The sequence below is a fragment of the Quercus robur genome, chromosome 5, assembly GCF_932294415.1.
Source record: "Quercus robur chromosome 5, dhQueRobu3.1, whole genome shotgun sequence".
Lineage (NCBI taxonomy): Eukaryota > Viridiplantae > Streptophyta > Magnoliopsida > Fagales > Fagaceae > Quercus > Quercus robur.
In genome coordinates this window covers 13,448,079-13,472,133 of record NC_065538.1, presented here as the reverse complement: position 1 = coordinate 13,472,133, position 24,055 = coordinate 13,448,079, and the positions used below count along the sequence as shown (strand labels likewise).

The window sequence follows — 24,055 nt, the reverse complement described above, 5'->3', positions numbered from 1 at the left end:
CTTGAAGATTCTGCTCCAGCACTTGTAATCCGAAATTGGCAACATCTTCAAACACTCTAAATCTAGATGTACGTCAAGTGTGATCATCAATAGTGGACATAGAGAGTAAGTGGTACAACAACCTTGAGATGTACTCTCCACCTATTTTCTAAAGCTCCTCAAAAATCTTAGGCACGTCCTTTAGGGTTTTCTTTTATATCACAGCTTTAGTAAAAAATGAAACCCTAGTGACAAAATGGAATGAATGGGGTTGAATCAACAAATCCAATCTATTGTAGTTCGGTCAATCCAACTTAAGCTTGATTTATAGAAAAACAGCATGTTTGGTTGATGGAACAATTTTTGAAAGCTATCGGAATGCGAAATCTTGAAAACTGAGTTGCAACACTTAGGCAAGCAATCTTGACCATTCAAGAAGGTTCTAAAACCACATATAAATCTCGTTTTGCTCACGGTTTGCCAACTTAATGACTAGACTCAATAATATATGTAGCACACCTAAATATATAGTCTATCGATATTTGTTAGAATATCAAAGTTTATTTACTAAATTAGCAAAAGGAAAAATTAAGGGGTTCTATTTGTTGTAGTGACAAACTTTACGTATTAAATTAGCCAAAATAAAAATTTAGGGGTATAAGTGCAACTACTCCAAAGTTGGTATCAAGTGGCCCTAACAAATATGTGATATTTTCTTTCAAACGTGATATTCTTAAGCTATATATATATATATATATATTAGAAAGAAATATATTTTATCAATGACTAAAAACTACTTTAGGGGGAAAGAAGAAAAAGTTTTAATTGAAGAGGGAAACAAATTATTGTTTCCTTCCAAATAAATATAAAAAATGATAATAGGATCTTAAATTTTTTTTTTATATAATAATTCATTCTCCTTCAAAAAAATTTGTCTATAAAGAGTAAAGTATCTTCATAAAAATTTGTCTATAAAGAGTAAAGTATGAAGAGAATCACATAATAAATGTTTATAGTATAGTTTTACATTATTACAACTAACTTGTAACTCCATGCATATGCATGGATACACTTAAAGATATACAATATGATGCATAATATAATTCCTATATATATAATTTAAATACTATTGATAGTCATTTTTATATTTTGTTATCTCTTTAAAAAAATTTGTAAGGATACTATTAGATATAAAATGTAAATTATCCATGTTAATTTTTTTTTTTAATTATTGTGAAGCACTTTTTTTTTACGATTCATTTATTCTAGATTCTTTGGTTTTTGTACTTAATAACTCACTTGAATGAATATTTATGATATGGTACCACGTTTGATTCTAAAATTAAGAAATAAAACTCTTTAAGAATAAATAATTTAGGACACATGGCACAAAATCAGAACTTTAATTTAGAATTCTAATTTGAGTTTCTCTTAGCTTCACCTATTATTATTATTATTATAACATTTTATGAGTCTATATTAATCAAAATAATATGAATTTACATCAAATGCACTTGATAATTATCTAAATGCTCAAAATCATTCCATTCATAAATAGATTTTTTACATTGAAAAAATTAATGGATTATTCATGTGATAAAACCCTAATAGATAAAAAAAATAAAAAAATAATAAAAGTTAAATGAATATCTTACATTAATTAAAGATCAATTAGTATTCAGATGAATAGCTTTTAATGATTCAAATCGATTTAAATACTATAATATATATATATGTAGCTAGCTCCTATAAAAAAAAAACAAATAAAATAAAATAAAACTCCTCAGCAAATAAAAATCCTGTGTGCATAAAACTTACACAAAACTTATATGGCACCGCATACCCTTGGTGCGATGGTTACTCTACAAGTATAAGTACTTGTGAGGTGTGGGGAGGAAGGGCCGGGGTTTAAAATCTCCAGGAAGGAGCTTCACACACATATACACTTAGATTATGCTAGAGTAGAAATTCTATCTTGCATAAAAAAAAAATAAAAAAAATAAAAAATAAAACTTATATGGGTAGTTATTTCGAGTTTGGCTTGAAGCATTCAATAACATTTATGCATCCCAATTTCAGTTTAAACCTTTGCAAAAATGAGGCCTCTTTCCATAACTATAGCTTCCACAGAAGAGGAGGAAAAAAAAAGGCCTCTATCGTCTTACACATAGTAGCCACTATTTCCCCCTTTGAACTCCTAATAATGATACATTATTTCAGTTCTAACCAACTAAATTGAATGCCATATATCTACTAAAGTTCATTTTGGGTCTTGTGTGGTAGGTTCAGACTTACAATTAATTGTTCTCTCTTCTTTGCAGGTCTGAGGCAGAATTAATTCAAGACATTGTGAAAGTGATATTAAATAATCTCAGTTATACATTCTCAGTCGATACCAAGGGACTAGTAGGAATAAATTCCCAAGTTGAGAAATTGAAGTCATTATTAGCTATAACGTCAGACAATGTTCGCATTATAGGAATTTGGGGGATAGGAGGAATGGGTAAAACAACTCTTGCTAGAGTTGTTTATAGAATAGTTTCCAATCAGTTTGAAGCTTGTAGTTTTATTGCTAACATCAGGGAAGTCTCTAAAATACATGGTTTACATCAAGTACAACAAACACTTTTGAATGAATTATTAATGCACAAAGATATCAAGGTACAAGACGTTGATAATGGAGCTCTCATGATCAAGACTAGGTTATGTCACAAAAAGATTCTTCTTGTTCTTGATGATGTAAATGATTTAGACCAACTAAACAAATTAGTTGGGGAGCATGATTGGTTTGGCCTGGGTAGTAGAGTTATAATTACAACAAGAGATGAGGATTTGCTAAAACATAAAGTAGATGAAAAATATGAGGTTGAAGGATTGGATTATAATGATGCTTTTCATCTTTTTAATGTGCAAGCTTTTAGAAAAGAACATCCTAATGAAGATTTTCTGGAGTTGTCCCAAGCCTATGTAGATTATGCTAATGGCCTTCCTTTAGCCATTGATATTTTGGGTTCCTTTTTGTTAGGGAGAAGTAAAAATGATTGGAAAAGTGAATTAAATAGGCTTCAAGCATTTCCTAAAAGAAAAAATCTCAATATACTTCAAATAAGTTTTGATGGACTATCAGAAACAGAGAAAGAAATTTTCTTGTATATTGCATGTTTCTTTAATCATGAGGATCAAGATACCATCATAGAAATATTAGATTATCTTGAGCTTTATCCTAAAATTGGATTAAGTGTTCTTAAAGAAAAATCTCTCATCAAATGGCATTACAAGCAATTGTGGATGCATGATTTAGTCCAACAAATGGGTCAAGATATAGTTCGTCAAGAGTCCCCTAACGATCCTGGGGAGCATAGCAGATTGTGGTTGTATAAAGATATTGACAATATGCTAACAAAAAATACGGTAAGAGGTTATTAATAAAACCCAAGCATATATCTTATTATATTATTCAATAACATTGTTTAACTTAGAGTATTTTTGCAATTCACTAATCCCTTTTGTTCATGATTACTAGGGAACAAAAAAAATTCAAGGCATATTCTTATGGTTACCCTATGGTTCTTATTCAAATGAGGCAAATTGAAATCCTGAATCCTTTTCAAAGATGTCTTGCTTGAAATTGCTCAAAATTGATAGCATTCACCTAATGCATGATCTCAAACTTCTTCCTAAGAGCTTAAGATTTCTTGATTGGAGTGAGTACCCTTTGAAATCTTTGCCATCAAATTTCCAGTCAAATGAGCTTGTCAAAATAATAGGCCAAAAATGTATTGACCTCTTATGATTAATTAATTGATTAATTAGTCAAGTTTATTAATTAATCAAATTAACATGCACTGCACGTGGTAGCATAAACAAATCACCAATTAAACCAAGTATGCAGCGGAAATTAAGTTGACACCGTGATTTGATTTCAAATGGGGAAAACCTACACGGCAAAAACCCCACCGGGTGATTTTAAAGTCACTACTCCCGAGAATCCACTATTATCAAAACAAGTGGTTACAAGTAAAGGAATTTTAGTACCTTATACCACCTACAGTTGAACCCTTACCCCAATACCCAATTGGACTTGTTCTATAGTGACAATCTCTCCTTGTAATGCACGACTCCCAGTACGTGACTAACCAATTATACGGATCCCAGTACGCGACTTTAATCACCAACTAGAGAAGGTTGTTGGCTACAAAGTTCTTCAGTTCATCCACACGATGAAAATCAAGAAGATGCTCGATTACAAAACCCTACGATGCACAAACACAGCAGCTTCTTCACTGGAGAGATGAACTAGGGCAAACTTTGTCTCCAGTCACAATTTGCATGAACAAACTTTGCTCAACACTTGTGCAACTTGTGTTCCCTTTGACGGCCCTTAAAATAATCCTTTTATATGTCTAGGGTTGAGAGAAAAGAAAGCTCAAACACATAATCACAGGTTGGAAGAAAACAGAACAAATAAATCTGTTTTTCTTAAACCTCGACAAATACCTATCTGTTGAGTTACTGTCGAGCCACGGGCTTAGACAGCTCTTTAAGCTCAATAGATGCTAGTTATCAAGCTAGCTGTCAAACTTTAATGACAGATACTTTTTCAACTTGAATCTTGGATAGACTTGCATGACTTTAACACTTGATCTTGAAACCTTGTTTCTTGAAGTATTAAACACATCCTAGATCTACCCAAATACAAGTAAAGTGCATTTTGTCAAAGGATTAGCCAATTACATAAAATAGTGACATATGTTCCTAAACATGTGAAACACATATGTCCTAACAATCTCCCCCTTTGGCAATCCATGACAAAACCACAACAAACAAATGAACATATGAGAGAAGTCATAAATCACTCAACTCATATTCACTGGTTGAATACAATAAAATCTATCCTAACACAAACTCTTGAAAAACTTTGCAAAAAGAGAGTTTATGGCAAGTAGACTTTGACAACCTGTATTTCTAAAACACTTTAAACAAAACTCATCAAGGCATCTTTATGTGAAACGGAAATAATAGATTGCATACAAGTAATAAGAAGCATATGCATAAAGAGAGAAAAGAAACAACACATGTAAGGGTAGGTGAAAAGAAACATACCTCAACATATAAAGAAAATAAGTACAATATATGTCAATAATGGTCACAAGACCCATGTACAAGAATAATGTATCTCCAATAGAAAGAAAAGAAAAAGATACATCAAATCCTCACTACATCCCTCATATAAACACTCCTCCTAACAAAATGGTAGACATCTCATCAGCACTGGAAGAGCTAGCATCTCCATCCTTATCATCATCATCGTCGTCGAAGTCATCGTCCTCAGATGCCTCGTCATCCTCGGATACCTCGGGAGGAGGAGAGGGAGACTCCACAAAGCCACCAAGGCAAGCCTACTGTCTAGCAATACGGCCAACACGGGTGTTCACCTGACACATCTCATCAGTGAGAGTGTCAAGGCGAGCATCCATGCGCTAAAGCTGGGTCATGATCACATCCAGAGTCACTCCACCCACAGAGGAAGAGGGAGCGGAGGTGGATAGAGTAGAAAGAGCCGGAGTGGCAGTCAATCTGACCCATTGAGAATGTAGATGTGCCTCACTGCGTTTAACGATACCAGCATCTATAGCACCCATGACATGAAAGGGATCGGAAGAGAGAAAAGGAACATCAAAATGGCATAGAAGCCTCGTGATAACTAAAGGGAAGATGAGCTTATCACAGGTCACCGAATCCCTATACACATCTAGAATAGAAAGAATGAAGTGGGAGGGAAAGTCTATACTAAGGTTTTCTAAAAGAGAGAGCAAAAATTGAGCACGGGGCTCAATGATAGAGTTATAGTGAGGGAAAGGATGAAGTACAAAAGTCATGACCATGTTAAGGAAACGAGAGCCTTTTGCAAAGCCCGAACATGAAGTGAACTAATGCTCACCCCAGTCAGATGGTCGCTCACAAAAAGAAGAGATAAGCTCATCTTTAGACACTGTCTTAAGACGATCATAATCAGGGTAGTCAAGAAACTCCACCCTGGGGACATGGAGCACATCAGAGACAATCTCTAGTGTGACAACAATGCGCGTACCTCGAATGTGAGAAATGAAATGAGGTACTGAAAAATCAAATTCATGCATGTTGAAGTAGAACTCTTAAATCAACATGGATGGACAAGTGACCGGGGCGTCACATAGTGGCCCCCATCCCTTACTATAGATGACAGTGGGAAGGTTAATGTCGAAGAAATCCGACAAGATGACTTGGCGTTCAGAATGAATGCCTCGTTAAGAAAAGTTCTCAAAGAAGTCCGATTTGGCCTTCTCATCACAGAACTGAACATGAGATGGAGTAGTGTCAACAAAAGTGGATACCCCAAAACGAAGAGGGTTCCAAGACAAAGTGGATTTATGTTTGGGTGCCATAGAAGCAGACTAACGTAAACGGAGGAAGGGAGAGAGAGAGAGTAAACAATCAGAAAAGTCCCAAATACACTTCAAATATAGCAAGTATATTGAAAAGAAGGAACATATGCATGGGAATGCATGAACATGTGACATGCAAAAGAAATTGCATCATGGGGTCAGCCCAATCCAAACCTAACAGTACATAATCAATTGCACACATCTAAATGCATGACAATACTGTTATAATGCTCATGAGATGCAATGTATGAAGTTTTTAAGATCAAATCTTCAAAACCCATCCCAAAAATTTCACAAAAACCTCAACAATTTTGAAAACCCCAAAATTTTTCAAAAATCCCAAAACTTAGGTTTTAAAACATGAAATGCATTAAAATGAGGGATTAGAGACTTACCAAGTGAGGAAAAAATTAATTAAGCTCGAAGAAACCTTGAGGAAGAGGTTTAAGGTGAGTGAGAGAGGTTTTGGGAGGTGAAAAGGCAAGAAGATCGAGAGAAAATGAGAGAAATGAGATCTGAATCGCGAGCGCCCCTTATATAGCCTTTTAGTAATTCTCGATAGATCGAGAGGTATTGAGGATCTGTCAAGCTTTAAAGGCTTTGATAGATGCTGCTATTGAGCATATGTCCAAGGCAACAGGAATCTCGATAGATCGAAGGTGCTGTCGAGGATCTATCGAGGGGTCAGAAAGTTGCTCGTTAGATCGAGGTTGCTGTCGAGAGCTATCGAGGTTGCTAAAAACCAGTTTTTCAAGAAGGGGAAAACACAAATATGATTTTAATCTCTCAAAATCATCTCTCAACAAAGATTTTAAGCACATAGATCCCAAAAACGCACACACACACTAAACAAGTCTAACCAATTTTATATTTCAAAAATAAGTCAAGATAGTTTAGTGAGCATACATTAACACATGTAAACCTTGTGATGGTCAAATTACATTGTACCTGCACATGTATCAAAAGTAGTAAAGAATATTGCGTGTTGTGTGTGAAGAACATTACAAGATTACAAAGGTGTCAACATATAACTGTTTGATGGGAACTATCACCTTCGAGGTACATCCTATAACTCCCACATCTCCTAGAGTACACGCTTGCAATAATATTTAAAAGCATTTTGATCTTTTTGTTTTTTATTTTTCTTTGCATATTTTTCTTTTAAGCAAACCATGCATGGACATATAAGAGATAGAAAAGAAATACCCAATTATGTTAAGCATTTGACATTCCAATTTTGCTATGCCGAAGCACACAAATGTCATTCATAATTGGCGAGCAACAGTGGTGAGATGGTTATTTATGCCTTTCTCTTAGGATTTTTTTAGTCCTTCCCATCAAAAAGAGTGATACGAGTGTTAAGTACAAGAGATAATTTAATCTTACTCATCACAAACAAGAGCCACAAAGCTCACTTGCTTAGTTGTGCATAGAGATGCTAATCTAAGCTACAAAAGATACAGAATTTAGAAAACTCTGTTTCAATGGCCATCCAAGGTACACAAGTACCAATGTACACAAAACACACACTATTTTTGTATTTTTTTTATTTTTCAATTTTTTTTTTATGAAAAAAATAAATAAACAAAACTGAAAACAAAAAAAACAAAAAACATGTTAAACAAAGCAAAGCATAAAACTAGATGCAAATGCATGAGGAAGAAGGAGGAGAGAAAAGGATCAATCCATAAAGATAACACCAATGTTTTGACGAAAGAATTCAAACCGTTTGCTATCAAGTGGTTTGGTAAACAAATCAGCCTTCTAATCATCAGTGTGAATAAACTCAAGAGTAAGTGTACCATCTTCGACAAGCTACCTAATGAAGTGATGTCGAATCTCTATGTGTTTGGTTCGAGAATGTTGAACCGGATTCTTAGAGATGTTTATGACACTGGTATTGTCACAGTAGATGGTGAGATGTTCTTGACAAATAACATAATCATGGAGGAGTTTTCACATCCATAGAAGTTGGGTGCAACAGCTACCGGCAATGATGTACTCAGCTTCTGCAGTGGATAAAGAGATGGAATTCTGCTTTTTGCTCGTCTAGGAGACAAGGTTTTACCCACATAAAAATAACCCCCCGATGTACTCTTTCTATCATCAGCATTCACAGCCCAATCAGCGTCAGAATACCCAGCTAAGACATCATTTGTGTCCTTGCCGTACCACACACCAAAATCAGCAGTGGTTTTAATATACTTTATGATTCTTTTTAAAGCAGTCATATAAGACTCTTTGAGATTAGCCTGATATCTAGCACACACTCCTACACTGTAACTAATGTTAGGTCTACTAGTAGTAAGGTAATGAAGACTCATGCTTCTATATAGAGATGAATCTACACTTTTACCTAACAAGTCAACAGTGAGTTTAACATTTGGGCTCATAGGGGTTCTGACAGAACTAGCAGATTCCAAACCAAACTTTTTCACAAGATTCTTAGCATATTTAGATTGAGATAAGAATATACCTGAATCTTGTTGATGAATCTGCAATCCAAGGAAGTGAGTCAGCTCTCCAATCATGCTCATCTCGAACTCAACCTGCTTGAGTTTTGAGAAGCTATAAGCAAGCTCATCCTTAGTCGACCCAAAGATGATATCATCAACATAGACTTGCGCAACTATCAACTCACCATCTTTCCTTTTGATGAAGAGAGTTTGATCAGTTTTTCCTCTTGTGAACCCTTGTGACACCAAGTATTGTGTGAGTCGATCATACCAAGCTCTAGGGGCTTGCTTTAACCCATAAAGTGTCTTCTTGAGGTACAACACATGATAGGTAGTGGGCATGAAATTGGAAAATTGAATTGGGACAGAAAGCTTTGCAGAGTTGGTTTGCTATAGAATGTACAGGCCACCATGCTTTCTACCCAAACCAATCGTCTTCCACTAGAGTAAGTCCTGTATAAAACAGAATTGAGATAGAAAAATGCAACAACACCTTAGATAATGTGTTAACTTCCCAATGGAGATAAGATTGAATGAAAAGGAAGGAACACACAACACATTGTCAAGAATCAAATCACATGATAACTGCACTTGACCAACATGAGTGGCTAAAACAAATTCACCATTAGGAAGTTTTACAGAGATGTGAGCTACAAAAGTGATTTTGGTAAGATATGAAATGGAATGAACCATGTGGTCAGTAGCACCACTATCAATAATCCATTCATTAGGTAAAAGGGCAGGTGGAATGACAAGATTAGAAGAAAAAACTGAGTGATCTAAGTTCGTGGAGGAATGCAAGCAAAGAGGCATGGAAGTAATAGAGTCTAGGCATTCAAGTTCATCTAAACTGTCAATATTAGATATAGGTAAAGTACCTACAATGTGAAAAATACCAGATGGCAAGGATTTGGTGACAGGAGCAGTTTGACTGATGAGTGTGGCAGCTTGGTGAGTTCCAAGAGGAGAATCTTGATTGCCTTGTGATCCCAAGGTATGGGCCTACAATATGGACATGAGTTGGTGACACTGAGAAGAAGTAAGAGCCACTGTAGTCAATTCCTCCATACTATCTGCATTATCTAGATTGGAACCCAGTGAAACCTGATTGGCTGAGTGCCCTTTTCCTTTGTTCTTATATCCAGGATGGTAGCCATGAATCTTATAGCATTTGTCCACCACATGCCCAAGTATTCCACAGTGTGAACAAACTGGCCTTTCCCTTTTACCATTAAACTTGCTGGATAGTTACCCTTGTTAGATGAGGTATTAGAACCTCTAGAGAAGAGAGCAACAGATTCAACTGCAATGGCATTAGAACCAACTCTTTTTTGCTTCTCTTCTTGAGTGATAAGAGAGAAGACTTAATTCAGTGAAGGCAAGGGCTTCATCAGTAGGATCTGTCCCCTAACAGTTGCAAAAGATTCATTAAGCCCCATCAAGAAGTTCATAGTACACTCTTCTTCTTGATACTTAACCCGAGCAGCCATTGAACCACAGGTGCAAATACCATAAGAACATGAGGGAATTGGCTTATAATTGACCAATTCATCCCAGATTACCTTGAACCTTGTGTAATAACTACTCACAGAGAGATTATCCAGAGAGAGAGTACTCACCATTCTTCGAAGTTCAAAAACCCTAAGGCCATTACTCTGAGAGAATCGATTCTTGAGGTCTATCCAAACTTCTTGTGCAGTATTCAAGTAAATCACACTTGAAATCAGATCCTTGGACATCGAATTGATCAACCAAGAGAAAACCATTATGTTGCATTTCTTCCAAGTAGGGAAAATTGGATCTGAAGAACTTGTTGGAGCTTTAATGGTGCCATCAACGAAATCTGTCTTGTTCTTGGAATCAAGAGCATAAATGATAGCTCGGCTCCAAGTAGCATAGTTCTCTTCAGTAAGAGGCCAATTAACCAGAATCAAGCCAGGATTCTCGCTACTATGCAAAAAATAGGGACTGGATGGTTTTTCCCAAACAAGTACAGAGGTTTGAGAAGTAGATGATACGGAATCTGTATTGGCAGCTGTGGAAGCCATTGGAGAAGCTTGAACTAGGTTTTATAGTGAACTTAGTTTCAAGAATCAGAGAAAAACATGAGCAAAGAATTAAAGAAACTTTGGAAGAGGGATCAACGAAAGAAAAAGAACTGCAGAGTGAAAAGAAAGCTTCAAGAAAACTCAACAATGGAGGATGAGTTAGGAATCGATGGAATACACCGAGCCAACCTGCTCTGATACCATATTGAAATTAGAAGAGAGAAAACAGAATGAATAAATGCTCTGCTTGATTATTATTGAAAACCTAATTAGCTTATATACATTGAGTCACAAACACATTAACAAACTTAACAAACCAATCTACTAATAACTAACTCAAATATCACATGATCAGCACGTGATGACTTAAACAGCAATAACAGTAAACATAAAACTACATGTAGCACAGCAGTGGTATTTAAACGACTTGACTTGCAGCTTTCACCATTCTTCAATAATGTTCTTGGTATACATTTAACGGTTTAAAAATATCATCTTGTTGTTTAATTGTTTTCTTCGTTTTACAATTATGCTTCTGGGTTGTCCTTATTTTAGAAATCCATAAGCACAAAGCTCAATTTGTTTGCATGACAGGTAGTTCAAATGTATAAACTAGAATTCTAATTCTTATATTTTTCCTTGTAGTCCTTCCAATATAATTTGGTTTGGTTTTATTTAAAGTATGCAAATGGGTTTTATTTGTTTGGAACTATTAAAAAGCTTCCTCGTTTTTTCTTGTCATCTAGAATCTAGTTTGGTTTCATCTGTCCATTAGAACTGATTTCCTTCAGCGCATTCAATTCAGGCATGGATCAAGAGATGGCTGAAGGGCATCAGGGGAAATTCAGAGAACTTAAAAGTACTTTTCGGTGTTGTTTGTCTCTATTTTATGCTCTATTGGACTTATAGGAACATGGCAACTGCTAAAGGAGATCCTTTCCCTACACTAATGTGGTCAAGTATAGTAAAAGTTTGATTTCAATGTGCAGGGTAGCTAAAGTTCAGAAACAAAGGAAAGCCTCAACAGCAGCAAAATAAGCAAGGCCAGACCTTTATAGAGTCTTTCAACTGGCAACAAATCCTACTGGAGGAGAGCAGCAAGGATAGAAGAGCGAAATGGAGGGGATACTTTCAGTTTTGTTTGTAAAAATAGAGATGGGTCCATGTCTGGCTGTTTGAGCTGGACTAGAGAGGCTCGAATAGAAGTAACAAACAGCGAGGTGGTGGCAGAGCTGATGAAGGACATTCTCAAATGTTTAGGAACCAGTTGACAGGTCGATGTTTGGGTTCACACAGGTGGGCAGATGTCTTCTGGCAGACCCTCAATCTCTAGCAACCATTGCTCCTACCTTGTTTATGAACATTAGCTTGGATAGCACACGGTGGAATCCTAATCTTGTACATTTTTATTCTAGTGCCGTTTATGTTCCTTTGTATCAATGTATCATGGCACAAATCCATCACCAGCGTCATAATTTTTCTTTAGAACAAAATAGAAATCCATAAAATTTTAAGATTACATTTTCTGTTTAGAGAGAAATTCCTTATTATATATGCTGATGACGACAAACAGTCGAGGCAGTCATAATTATCTTCCTTTTTGTTTAACGTAGTTGACTACTTTGTTTAAACGAATTGAGTTGTTGACTTCATTGCAAAACCAAGGATCTGTCTCTTTGATTCCAATACCCATGCCCATTTTTAAATTTAACAGGCAATTATTAGTAGAATAGCACAATAGAACTATTCCTGGCTAATCACTTAGCCTCGATTCTGTTTTAAGAACTGGTGTAAAATCCTCATGATTTATCTGTTTTCTATTATAAAATTTAACAGATATTTATACATATGAAGATGAAAAATACATTTAAGATGAATGGATTTGGATTTAATTTGACATATACTATTCATATTCAATAATTAATCTCCATAGATAAGTTTGGTATTGGCATATACACGCCTTTTAAGTCAGCCCCTTCAGTTTGAGCTGTGCTGTGTGCACCATGTAAAAGTTAACTCTATAAGTAACTGTGAGAAAATTTTCCTTACCAGCTCATAGTCTTGTCCTAAGGAAAGTTGTCTAGCAAGTTGGTGAATGCTTGTATATTTTATTATCTGGCTAAAACCACTGTTTAGTTTCTATTTCTAGTTCCAAGTATAGCATGTTGCATCAAACCTTTCATACTAGAGTAGTTGCTGGAGAGGTGAGAGTTGCGACCTCAAGTTGTGAATGAATTGGTGGGACGACATCAACATCACCATCACGTGTTCCTATTACCAACATCATTTTTATTAGTATCAATAATAAGAACAAGAAATCCTTTAAATTCTTCCTACATCTTTTTATTAAATGTGAATTTTGAAAAAATAACCATTAAATTGCACGTTCTTTATATTCTTAACACGTATGTCAAATTTCGTTCAAATCGAGTGTTATTTATACCATTCGATTAATAAATTTAATTTTTATACTTAATTTTTTACCACAGAAACTTGAAATTTAATCACATCATTAATGATATTGCTACTATATTTGATCTTCTTGAAAGTTTGCAAGTATAGAAGATATAATAAGAACATGCAGTTCACGGTTTGATTTTCAAAATTCATACCCAATTAAAATATATAGGAGTGTGAAGCAAAACATTTCCCAATAGAACAACATTTGAATAGTTGTGAATAATATTGTAAAAAGAAAAAATTGATATCTTGAAAACCGAATATAAAAATTACTCAGCATCCTATTATCTTCTTTTCACAATGCGGAAAGTGGGTTACGTTGCTCCTAAAGCCTTCCTCTTTTTCTTTTTCTTTTTTCTGATGAAACCTAAAGCCTTCCTCAACAACCGAGTTATGCTTGACAAAAAGGGGATGATTAGAAAAATATAAGATCAACAATAAATGTAGAAAACGGATAAAAATTTTAGCGAAAATTACTACATGCATTATTTTATTGGTCATCCATTTCCTCTAAAAAGAAATAAAGCAGTCCACACTATAATAAATGTCTAAATTGAACTACTGAGGAAAGGAATATAAAAAATATAAAAAACTTTAAGGTAGTATGTTTGTTTCTCAAAACAAAACTTTAAGCCAGCAGTTAAGCCGTGTCCTACTGTACTCTTTTTCAACAATGTGGAAAGTGAGCTAGGCTTGAAGACTAAATTCTTCGATAAAGGTACTGAGTAAAAGAAAAAAAAAATTATAAATGGATAGATTTTTTCTTTTTTTTCAACTTACTGCATGTCAATTATATAACTTTTTTTTTAAATACGATTTTTTTTTTTTTCATATCTTATTAAAATCGTATCAACTTAATCAGGAACCATTCTGTCTTTGTCCAACATACAACCATTGACATATGAAGGGAACAACTAACATATTCACAATTATCCAAAACCCATGATTAGTCTAAAAACTTCTGACAAAGACATAATATTTAAAAAAATGATTGTGATCAACACATTAAAAAACTATAATTTAATTAAAAAATTATGATTAATTCATCATTTTCTAATAGCTTAAATTTTTAGAATAATTAGTAATTTACCACAAAATATACTCTAATGATTCTATAAATAAAGTATACTCTAGATTACTAGTGCTCATAAGCTATAGTTTCACAAAGCAAGTGAAAATCTGTTTGACCAAGATAGTGATAGAATTCATATAAAAAAAAAAAAATCTCTCTCTCTCTCTCTAAAATAATGGCTAAGGCTCGATGTAATAATTTTGGGAGAAATATTAATAAAATAATTAAAATATATTATTTAAATAAATAAAGTGTATATTAGATAGTGGGTGTTTTTAAAAAATAATTGTGTAAAATAGAAAAATTAAGTTTTTATATTAAAATAGACAGAAAAGGTTAGACAAACTAATGTGAATGGCTATGCTTGCAAAACAATGATGAAAACTTTTTTACATGCTAAAGATTCCTTGTTGTACAAATGCTTTAAGCCAAAACACTTTGAGAATTGTTACTTCCTTGAAGCTACGGATTGACCAGGGAGCTCATTTGCTTGGAGAAATATTTTAGCTGCCAGGCCACTACTTCTAAGGGGCACCTGTTGGAGAGTGGGGTATTGTCAAGAAATTACAGTGACAAGGGATAAAAGGCTCACTATATTTTACAGCCAAGCCCTCTTATATATTGAAAATGATGCTAGAGTTTGTGACTTGATTGATCCAAATACTGCAATGTTTATTACACACCTCTTGTTACACATCTATTTTTTTGAACTAAAATTATGAATTAAAGATAAAATTTCAATTTTGAAATCGTGTCTTTAACTCACAATTTCAGTTCAAAAAATGTGTGTATAATGAAGTGTGTGTAACAATTTTTAACCAAACTAAAAAAAAGTTGATAACTACCTTTTTTATCTTAACACTTATTGTCCATTAATTAGTTTTTTTTTTTTTTTCATTGACTAAAAATTCAGTCACAGATGTATTATGAATAGGCAATTATTTTCCATGTGAATTAGGCAAGATGATAGTGCATTTAAATTGTTTTGATTTCTTCTTATTAAATGTTTGTTTATTATCTTAACACACACACACACAGAGGAAGATAAGAGAAGGTCTTAATGAAACTGAGAGTGTGTATATCCAAAAGGGCCTATTTGTTCATTATCTTATTGTCTCTTAATTAGTTTATTTTGTTTTCATGACTAAATATTCAGTTACAGGATGCTTTCTCTTTTCTAAAAAAAAAATTACAAGATACTTTCTCTTCTTGTTATTAAACCTTTATAATTATCACCTTAAAAAGCTAACTACATGGCATACAAAGAGCCATTGTTGTCCGGAAAGAATGGTGATACTGATAAGCAACTTCAAATAATTTCTACTTAAAAATTGCCATTATCCAGAATTAAATCATTTGAGAGGAAAGTTTACAAAAAGCCAGAAATTTGGCATAACTGAACCAACTGTTCACAAAATCTACAAGTAATGCTCTCTTAGACAGTTTGTGAGAAGTTGCCATGTCAGAAGAAAATAACCCCAAACAACCTTGAAAAAAAAAAAAAAAAAAAAGTCCCAAAGCCCAAAACAACCTGGGAAAGGCCCCAAACAGCCTAAAACTACTTAGGAATAAAAATAAATAAATAAAAGTCACAAAACAACATAGGAAAAAAAAAAAAGGGCTCAAAGCCCAAAACATCCACACAAAGAAAATTACGTATTTGGTTTTTAATATTTTCACCATATATTAATTTCATCTTACCTTTTGGTTGATTGACTTTTATTTTGTGATTCTTGTCGTAATTTGTTTGTTGTGGAACTGTTTTGGAATTGTGATTCTTCCTAACTATGAGTTAATTTGTGTGGATCTATCTAATGAGGTTTCTAATTTCAGATGTTGTAGCTGTGTCCTGCTAGTTAATTGCTTTGGTAAAATTCAAGGAATCACACTCTTTATTTATACAAGAGATTTTGGCAATTGTTTGATAATGGTTCTGCTCATAAGAAATCCCAAATTGTGCGCTGTGTTAGGGATTTTGATCCAAACCCGTAAAGTTACTTACTTTTTTTATCATTTTTTTTTTTAAAGGTTATTCTGACATGGCAGTGCATGTAACATGAAAATAATATTTAGGGTAATTACACTTCTCTTTCTTGAGATTTGAAAAAATGACACTTCACCTTAGACTTAAAAGGAAAAACACCTAAAAATATTTTATTCCCTCAAACCTAAGGGAAGGAAGTGTAATTCTCTCACAATATTTTATTTTGACTGTTAGTCACATTAGCATTTTCTATGCATTACTTAACAACACGTACCATTTTTGACACAATACTAAAAAATTAGGGACTAAATTGACATATTTGAAAAGTTAAAAACCAAATTGTAAAATACTGTAAAAATAATGGACCAAATACGTAATTTAACACCCAAAAAAAATCCCAAAACGAGTTGGAAGTGAAAAAATAAAAATAAACACAAGGACCTGATAACCAAATAAAGTAATAGACTTTGCAGGTAGGTCAACTCAAATTTCCAATTAAAAAAAAAAAAAAAAAAAAAAAAAACCTCGAATTTTCAGGCTAGTTCGGATTCCTCATCAGCCAACCCAATTTTATCAGGTCCGATGGGCTTTGAACCCAACCCGACCCGTACTCGGTCTAAATTACATAAAGTGAGAACTGTGGAGTGTTCATGGATAAGGTTCATATTGCTATATTGGGTTTTGGTTCTGTTGGGCTTTTTCTTTAATTTTCCTTTTAGGTGTGGGCTTTTATTATTGTTCACTTTACCCATATTTTTCAGCCATGCTCCAAGAGAGTTGCTCAGGTTCCTATTTCACTAAACTAGCCACCTAATTGTGTTTTAATTGAGTCGAATTGTTTTTCTTTCCCTATTGCTATTTACCCTCACAACCCAAAACCCATTTCAACCTTAATTACTTCCCCCAACCCAAATCAAGAAAGTTTCTCCAAACCAGAACCCAAAAATCAACAAAAAAAAATCTCTCAATTTCCCTCCAAAATGGAAGGCCTGACTTTGACTCCATCACCGCCCTAGACCGATATCAACAACAATGGTACATGCAGGGGCAACTCAACCATCAGAACATTTAGGCAATGACCTAAGACCCTCAAATTGAAGAAGGTGTTCTGTAGAGTATATTTAATTTATTTGTCTTAGAGTATTGCACAAAAATAATAATAAAAGGAAGACCTCTCACTTTTTTTCTTTTTTCTCTTTTAAATCCTCTCTTTGCTGATAGAATATCTTGTCTATCTATCCTATGATGTGAAGATTTTAATTAAGGCCTAAGAATTTAACAAATAAAAATTATTTTTAAAATATTATACTCTTTTTGAATGTTCAACATTTTACCAATATGTTTTGCTACGTTGGCAATAGTTTAAGAATGTAAAAAATTTGAATGCTCCAAAAAATTTACTCTTCCCTTCTCTTTCTATCAAAATTAAAATTAGCATTAATTACTGAAAATCTATTGTTCTATAACTAAAGTCCAACATTGCCAAGAGAGGCCGTGATAATTTAAAACATGGTATTTATTATGATACTGATTATTTTGATATTTTTAGAATTAAAAGTTTAAAATTCGCTATATAAATATATGAAAATAACTCAATTAATGTATTAAATTATATAAATTTCTAATTCATGTTTCACTTATAAAATATTAAGTAACAATACATTTTATATTTGCACCCGGTACAAAAATTTGTTGAGTCGATCCTAGACTAGGTATTATTTTTGTGAACCATGAATTTGAGCATGCTATGAAAGAATCTATTTGAAATTGAATTGATTTATGTAATGAAAACAACATCATTTAGCATTTACAAGTTTTTAAAACTTTTTATTTTATATTCAAAATACTCTACACATATGAAAAAATTTCATAAAAATGTGACAATATTTTCCATGAATAAAATTTAACATGCCAATAACATAGTTAATATTGCATAGTTTTGGCATGATCATAGTGGTATTAGTACGAAGAAACCAATTCAATCAAGACTAAAGTTGATATTGCAAAGAGGTGTTCAAAGAGTACTACAATTGAGATATTGGAAGAAACTAATAGTTCTTCATAACATGTCTCACTTAGGCCACAAAATGTGATGAAAATGTGATGAGTTGGCACTAGGTACATACACCATCTACAAGTACTGTAATAAAGCGCTTGATCTTTTTCTTGATGGCCAAAACATAAGGAGTTCGATCTTTTTCTTGATGGCCAAAACATAAGAAGTTCTTGACTTTATAAAACTCCTTATGTCCGCCATATCTTGGTAGTAGTCAAACACTTCCTTTGCATACCTTACACTCGTTGCTGTTCACATTAAGACGGCATCCACCATTATTAGTCCCAAAGTACTGTAATAAAGCGCTTGATCTTTTTCTTGATGGCCAAAACATAAGGAGTTCGATCTTTTTCTTGATGGCCAAAACATAAGGAGTTCTTGACTTTATAAAATTCCTTATGTCCGCCATATCTTGGTAGTAGTCAAACACTTCCTTTGCATACCTTACGCTCGTTGTTGTTCACATTATTATAATAAAGCGCTTGATCTTTTTCTTGATGGCCAAAACATAAGGAGTTCTTGACTTTATAAAACTCCTTATGTCCGCCATATCTTGGTAGTAGTCAAACACTTCCTTTGCATACCTTATGCTCATTTCTATTCATACCTTACACTCGTTGCTATTCACATTAAGACGGCATCTACCATTATTAGTCCCAGTGAGCATAAACTCAACACCTTGAGAGTTTCATTGAGCCTAAGGAAGGGTGTACTACACATGATTGGTACACCCTTCCTTAGGCTCAATGCTTATAAGGCAAGGGTGAAAGGCATCTCTCCCCAATGTGGGATTGAGCAAATCCATGAGGGTGGCATCGGCCCTATGCCCATTCCCGAAGCGGACAATACCTGATTGGGAAAAGATTTATTCCTCCCACAATTTGTATGGAAGAGAATTTGAGTGGTTGTGTATCAATCTTCTTATGGTTGAAGATTGGTTAAGTTTTCATCAAATCTAATAAGTATTAGACTATACTTATCGACGACAATGAATCTAATCGCAAACCAATTATCAACACAATCCCATTGCGGTAAAAAATGCTAATGTACAGCAAATATCTCAATACAAGTCTTGTCAAGATGGTGATGAAATTGAGCAAGGAAATAAGTGACTCAAAAACAAAAATAAATGAGTACCAAAACTTTTTCTTATTATGACTTTTAAATAAGGAGAAACTTCAAATGATTTCAGACTTCGTCAACAATATCAAAAGTTCTTTTGGCTTACTCTATGTCCACCATAGTCTTGTGATTCATAAGGTAAAATATGAGTCACATATTGATTTTGGTGTTGTTTGTATGGAAGAGAATTTCAGTTGATTAGTTGTTAAAATTAATGCCGATGTAGTTGGTTGGTTGTATACCAATTTTCTTACAGTTGAGGATTGGTTAAGTTTTCATTAAACTAATCGATATATGGTAAAGGAATTATTCAATCTCCATCAATGTGAAATTTGCATACTATATATTATGTCTAACACCAAGTGTAGGAACATGATATGCAACCAACGGGTGCATAATTTGATGAACTTATGAGTAAAGGAAGACCATAAAAGAGAAATGACCGAGTATGATCTACAAAATTATGAATCGTTCTTCTTAAGAAGGCAAGGAAATATTTCGCAAATAGAAGGAGATGATTTTGAGCTGGGTGTCATATCGACTATTTTGAAAGGTTCACAAACAGACACCAACATAAGAATTGCAATAAATAAGCATAAAGATCATTTTTATCGTGATGTATAATCCCAAATTTAGCCTTTTAAAATAAAAAATTCTCAAATAAAAAACGAATTTTATTGATTTGGGTTGTTGCTTGCATATTTGCAAACTTGACGCTATAATCTTCGCCACTAATGCTCACATTAGGCAGACCATGTTAAAACTTGACATGATGATTGCTTATGATTGTTGTTCTATTATGATGCCCTTTCTAAAATCACTTATACGGATTTGTGGTGAATTTCTTGTGATTCTCTTTAATTGTTTTTTAGTTTCCTACCTTAATAAACTATGATTGGAGGTTTTTGGACTAATTTTCTCTTTGTCATGAACGTTTGTTACACCTGTCTCAAACAAAAGTGGTAGAGAGCTATAAAGGTGGTGTTGAAGAGAGAAATTTGATGTGGTAGGGAGGAACTTGAACAAACATACAAAAGTAGTTGAATCTAACTTGCACAGTGGTACAAAGAAAAGTCTATTGTCTCATTAGCAAATTAGAGTTTGTCTTCCTAATAATTAGGCACATATGCCTCTCACATATGAGCATCTTTCTTTTAAATAATGGTATTTTTTGTGCCATGTGCTAGAATAGTCATTTTTGGGTATCTAGTAAAGTTGAATATATCAAAACCCATGCGGTTTCATTTCAAATGTGTTGTTGGATTTTGTTAAGTCCTTTTTTTTTTTTTTTTTGGCTTGATTCCATGCCAAATTTGCTTGTAATAGTTTTTTCTTTTTTTATGTGTTTTTATGAGGAAAATGTATTTTTGGTAGAATGTACTTAAGCCTAGTCAAAGTTTGGTCAAAACTGCATTCTGAGACTTGCCAGCCTGCAATTAACATAAGGTAACTAGATAAAGAATGAAGATTGTCTGGTATGGCTATTGCAAACTCTTTGCGACTTGCCAAGTCGCAACCAAGTTGCAACCAAGTAAACCGAAACAACATATTCCTTCTAGGTTACCATTTAGATTAATGTTTGCATCATAAACTGCATTTTCTTCATATTTGTATTGTTCAAACTCTTTAAACATATGAATACCTTCTTAAACTACATTTTCTTCCTATTTGTATTTGTTCATTCTCTCTCAACACATGAATTGATGTACACAAACAAATTCTTTCATTAATTTCTCCATCACTAACCCTCATTGTTTGTATATATCACTGTGAAGTCAGTAACATATGCCAAATGATAAGACAACAATGTACTATACATTACATCTTCAAATCTCTTTTTTTACCTTATTTTTTTAATTTCTTCTAATATTGTTACTTACATATGTCTATTACCCTTTTTTTTAATTGAGTTTAAATTATATAAGTATTCCCTAAAAAAATGTTTTTTTACATTTTTTTTTTTTTTACTTACATATATTACCATCTTACTGCCTCCACAATTTGTTTTGGGGTAGAGTTTCTATAGATGGCCATGGTATTTGATGAGTATTAATTTATCAAGATCGTCCATCTCTCGACAAAAGAAATAAATGTTATTCAATGCAAGGCGTAACGGCCGGACATCAATGATGGACGAAACAATAAAAGACATTAAATGCACAAGACAGCTAAGGAGTAACGTACGAGCACCGACAGACGAATAGCCATTGACAGACAATAAAAGCCAACCATTATTGCCAACAACTCCATATCCCATAAATGCATATGCTCATCCAGACAATGAACACAAGGGCTATAAAACCCACACGAACCAAAGAGAGAGAGGTACACAATTTCATACTCACAACTCTTAGCCATATTTGTTCTCTGATTTAAGCAAGTGAATCATTTCACCTTGAACTGACTTTATCATCAGAGGGCCCTTTTCCAACACCAGTATTATTATCTCGCTATTATATACTCAATCATCAAAACGATTTACATTGCCCAATAAATGCTAAATGAATATTGATGTCGAACCCTGCAAGTGACACAAGAGTTTTCTCAAATTATTTTTAAAAAGGCAAACCTAAGAGTTTTAGAGAGAGAACGTCTCCTTCCTTCCCTAAGTCCGGTAGTCTAGATCGTTCATCGCTTTGTTCGTCCCTCTCAGTATCTCATCTGCCAATAACTATTGCAACTCTCTCTCTCTCTCTCTCTCTCTCTCTCTCTCTCTCTCTCTCTCTCTCTCTCTCTCTCTCTCTCTCTCTCTCTCTCTCTCTCGAACTTTTTTGAGTGTCTAACTCTTTGGATTGTGATAGACTAGTGTGAATTCATTATTTATGATAGTAATAGTGTTATAAGTGTTTGACATTTTTATGTCAGTGTTTAGTGTTATGAATTATGGGTTGTAAAATGCTGAAGGGTAAAGACAAATATAAGTGCATAGACTATAGTTTGCATTTTAATAAATAATAAATAAACTATGTGAGGAAGTGGGCCAAGTGGTAGTGGGGACTAGGGTTCGGGATAGTGAGTAGTGAAAGACCAAATTTTTTATTGAATTGTTGAGTTGAATTCTTAATAAACTAATGCTATAGACACAACAAAAGTTCTTCTTAATACAATTACATAGTCCACTAAGTTGAGTTAAATTGTTGAATAAAATAATTGTATTTTTTTATTGAATCGTTGAGTTGAATTCTTAATAGAGTATAAACAAAAAATAAATAAAAAAATAAAAGTTCTTCTTAATACAATTACAATAACCAATAAGTTGGTTGAAGTGTTAAATAAAAAAGACTACAATCGAATGAGAGATCAGTGAATGAATGATTGTTTGGTTTTGTACATTGAAAAAGATGTAGCTCACAATATTGATAATGAAACTATCATACAACGATTTCAAATTTGAAAACTCATAAAAGGAAATTATAAAATTTTATATGCGTTTTTTCTTGTCCATATATGAGGTTTCCTTTTTATTAGGTTTTGTATAATTTTCGGCACCTCTTGTCCGTTGTCTGTCAGTAAGTAATTTCTCTAAGTTATTTATTGACCACCCCAAAAAAGAATTTTTGGAACTGCCAGTGCACACTATTATTTATGCATGGCAATGAGTGTGAGTCCCATTTGACCCCATTATTTGCCGCATGAACCCGACCTCCCATCTTGCATTCTCTTGCTCTATCCAAGCAATCCCACACTAGCTAACTTTTTGTTTTTTAATCCCCCTAGTTTGCTTGCAAATCGATGATCTAAGTTCATAATCATAAACCTTACACAACACCTCATTTCTATTCTTTATAATACACTGAAAACTTGGATCTCATTGGCATGGGGTCATTTTAATTTTTATGGATCTTCTTACTCCAAGATCGAGCTTAAAATAATCGACAGAAAATGGGTGCAGGACAAATAGAGGCAAGACATGGTAGATTTATTTGTCATCTTTAATATGGTGGTATAGGTGTTGATTAGAGTATGAAAGACGAGAAAAAAAGGTAGAGGATGGAGAGAGAGAGAATGAGTGTTTTTAGGATGGCCACACACGTGCACACATAGACATATGCACACACAAAAAACAAGGCTGAGCAGATATGAAAAAAAAAAAAAAAAAAAAACCATCTCTACAACATTTTAGGCATAAAACAGAACTTATTAATTTTCTATGTGCATTTTGCACTTTTTTATTTAATGAATGTGATCAATAAAAAATTACATAAATTAATATTATGAAATAATGATGTTAAAGTGATAGTTTAGTAGTAATGACATACTTTCTTACATGTTATATTTGTGGTTCAAACCTTTCTTCACTACCTACTTATCTAAAATCAAAATCAAAAACAAATAAATAAAAATATTATTGTATGTTTGAAAACTATTTTGTCTTGTGATTTTTGAATTTATTCGCTCATTTATACTTTTTAAGGTAAAATGCTAAAAGTTTTGCATATTTAACTATAAAAAA

The 24,055-nt window shown here is 33.5% G+C and overlaps 1 protein-coding gene across 1 annotated transcript; it reads right to left on the bottom strand.

Annotated features, from left to right (window-relative positions):
* Window positions 1-10,224: 10,224 nt before the first annotated feature.
* LOC126727827 (retrovirus-related Pol polyprotein from transposon RE1) lies at window positions 10,225-10,908 on the bottom strand. Its single transcript, XM_050433737.1, has one exon. The coding sequence runs from the start codon at window positions 10,906-10,908 to the stop codon at window positions 10,225-10,227; it is 684 nt and encodes a 227-aa protein (XP_050289694.1).
* Between the last annotated feature and the right edge of the window lie 13,147 nt (window positions 10,909-24,055).

Coding starts and splice junctions, on each gene's coding strand:
- LOC126727827 (XM_050433737.1), bottom strand. CDS start 10,908: ATGGCTTCCACAGCTGCCAATACAGATTCCGTATCATCTACTTCTCAA.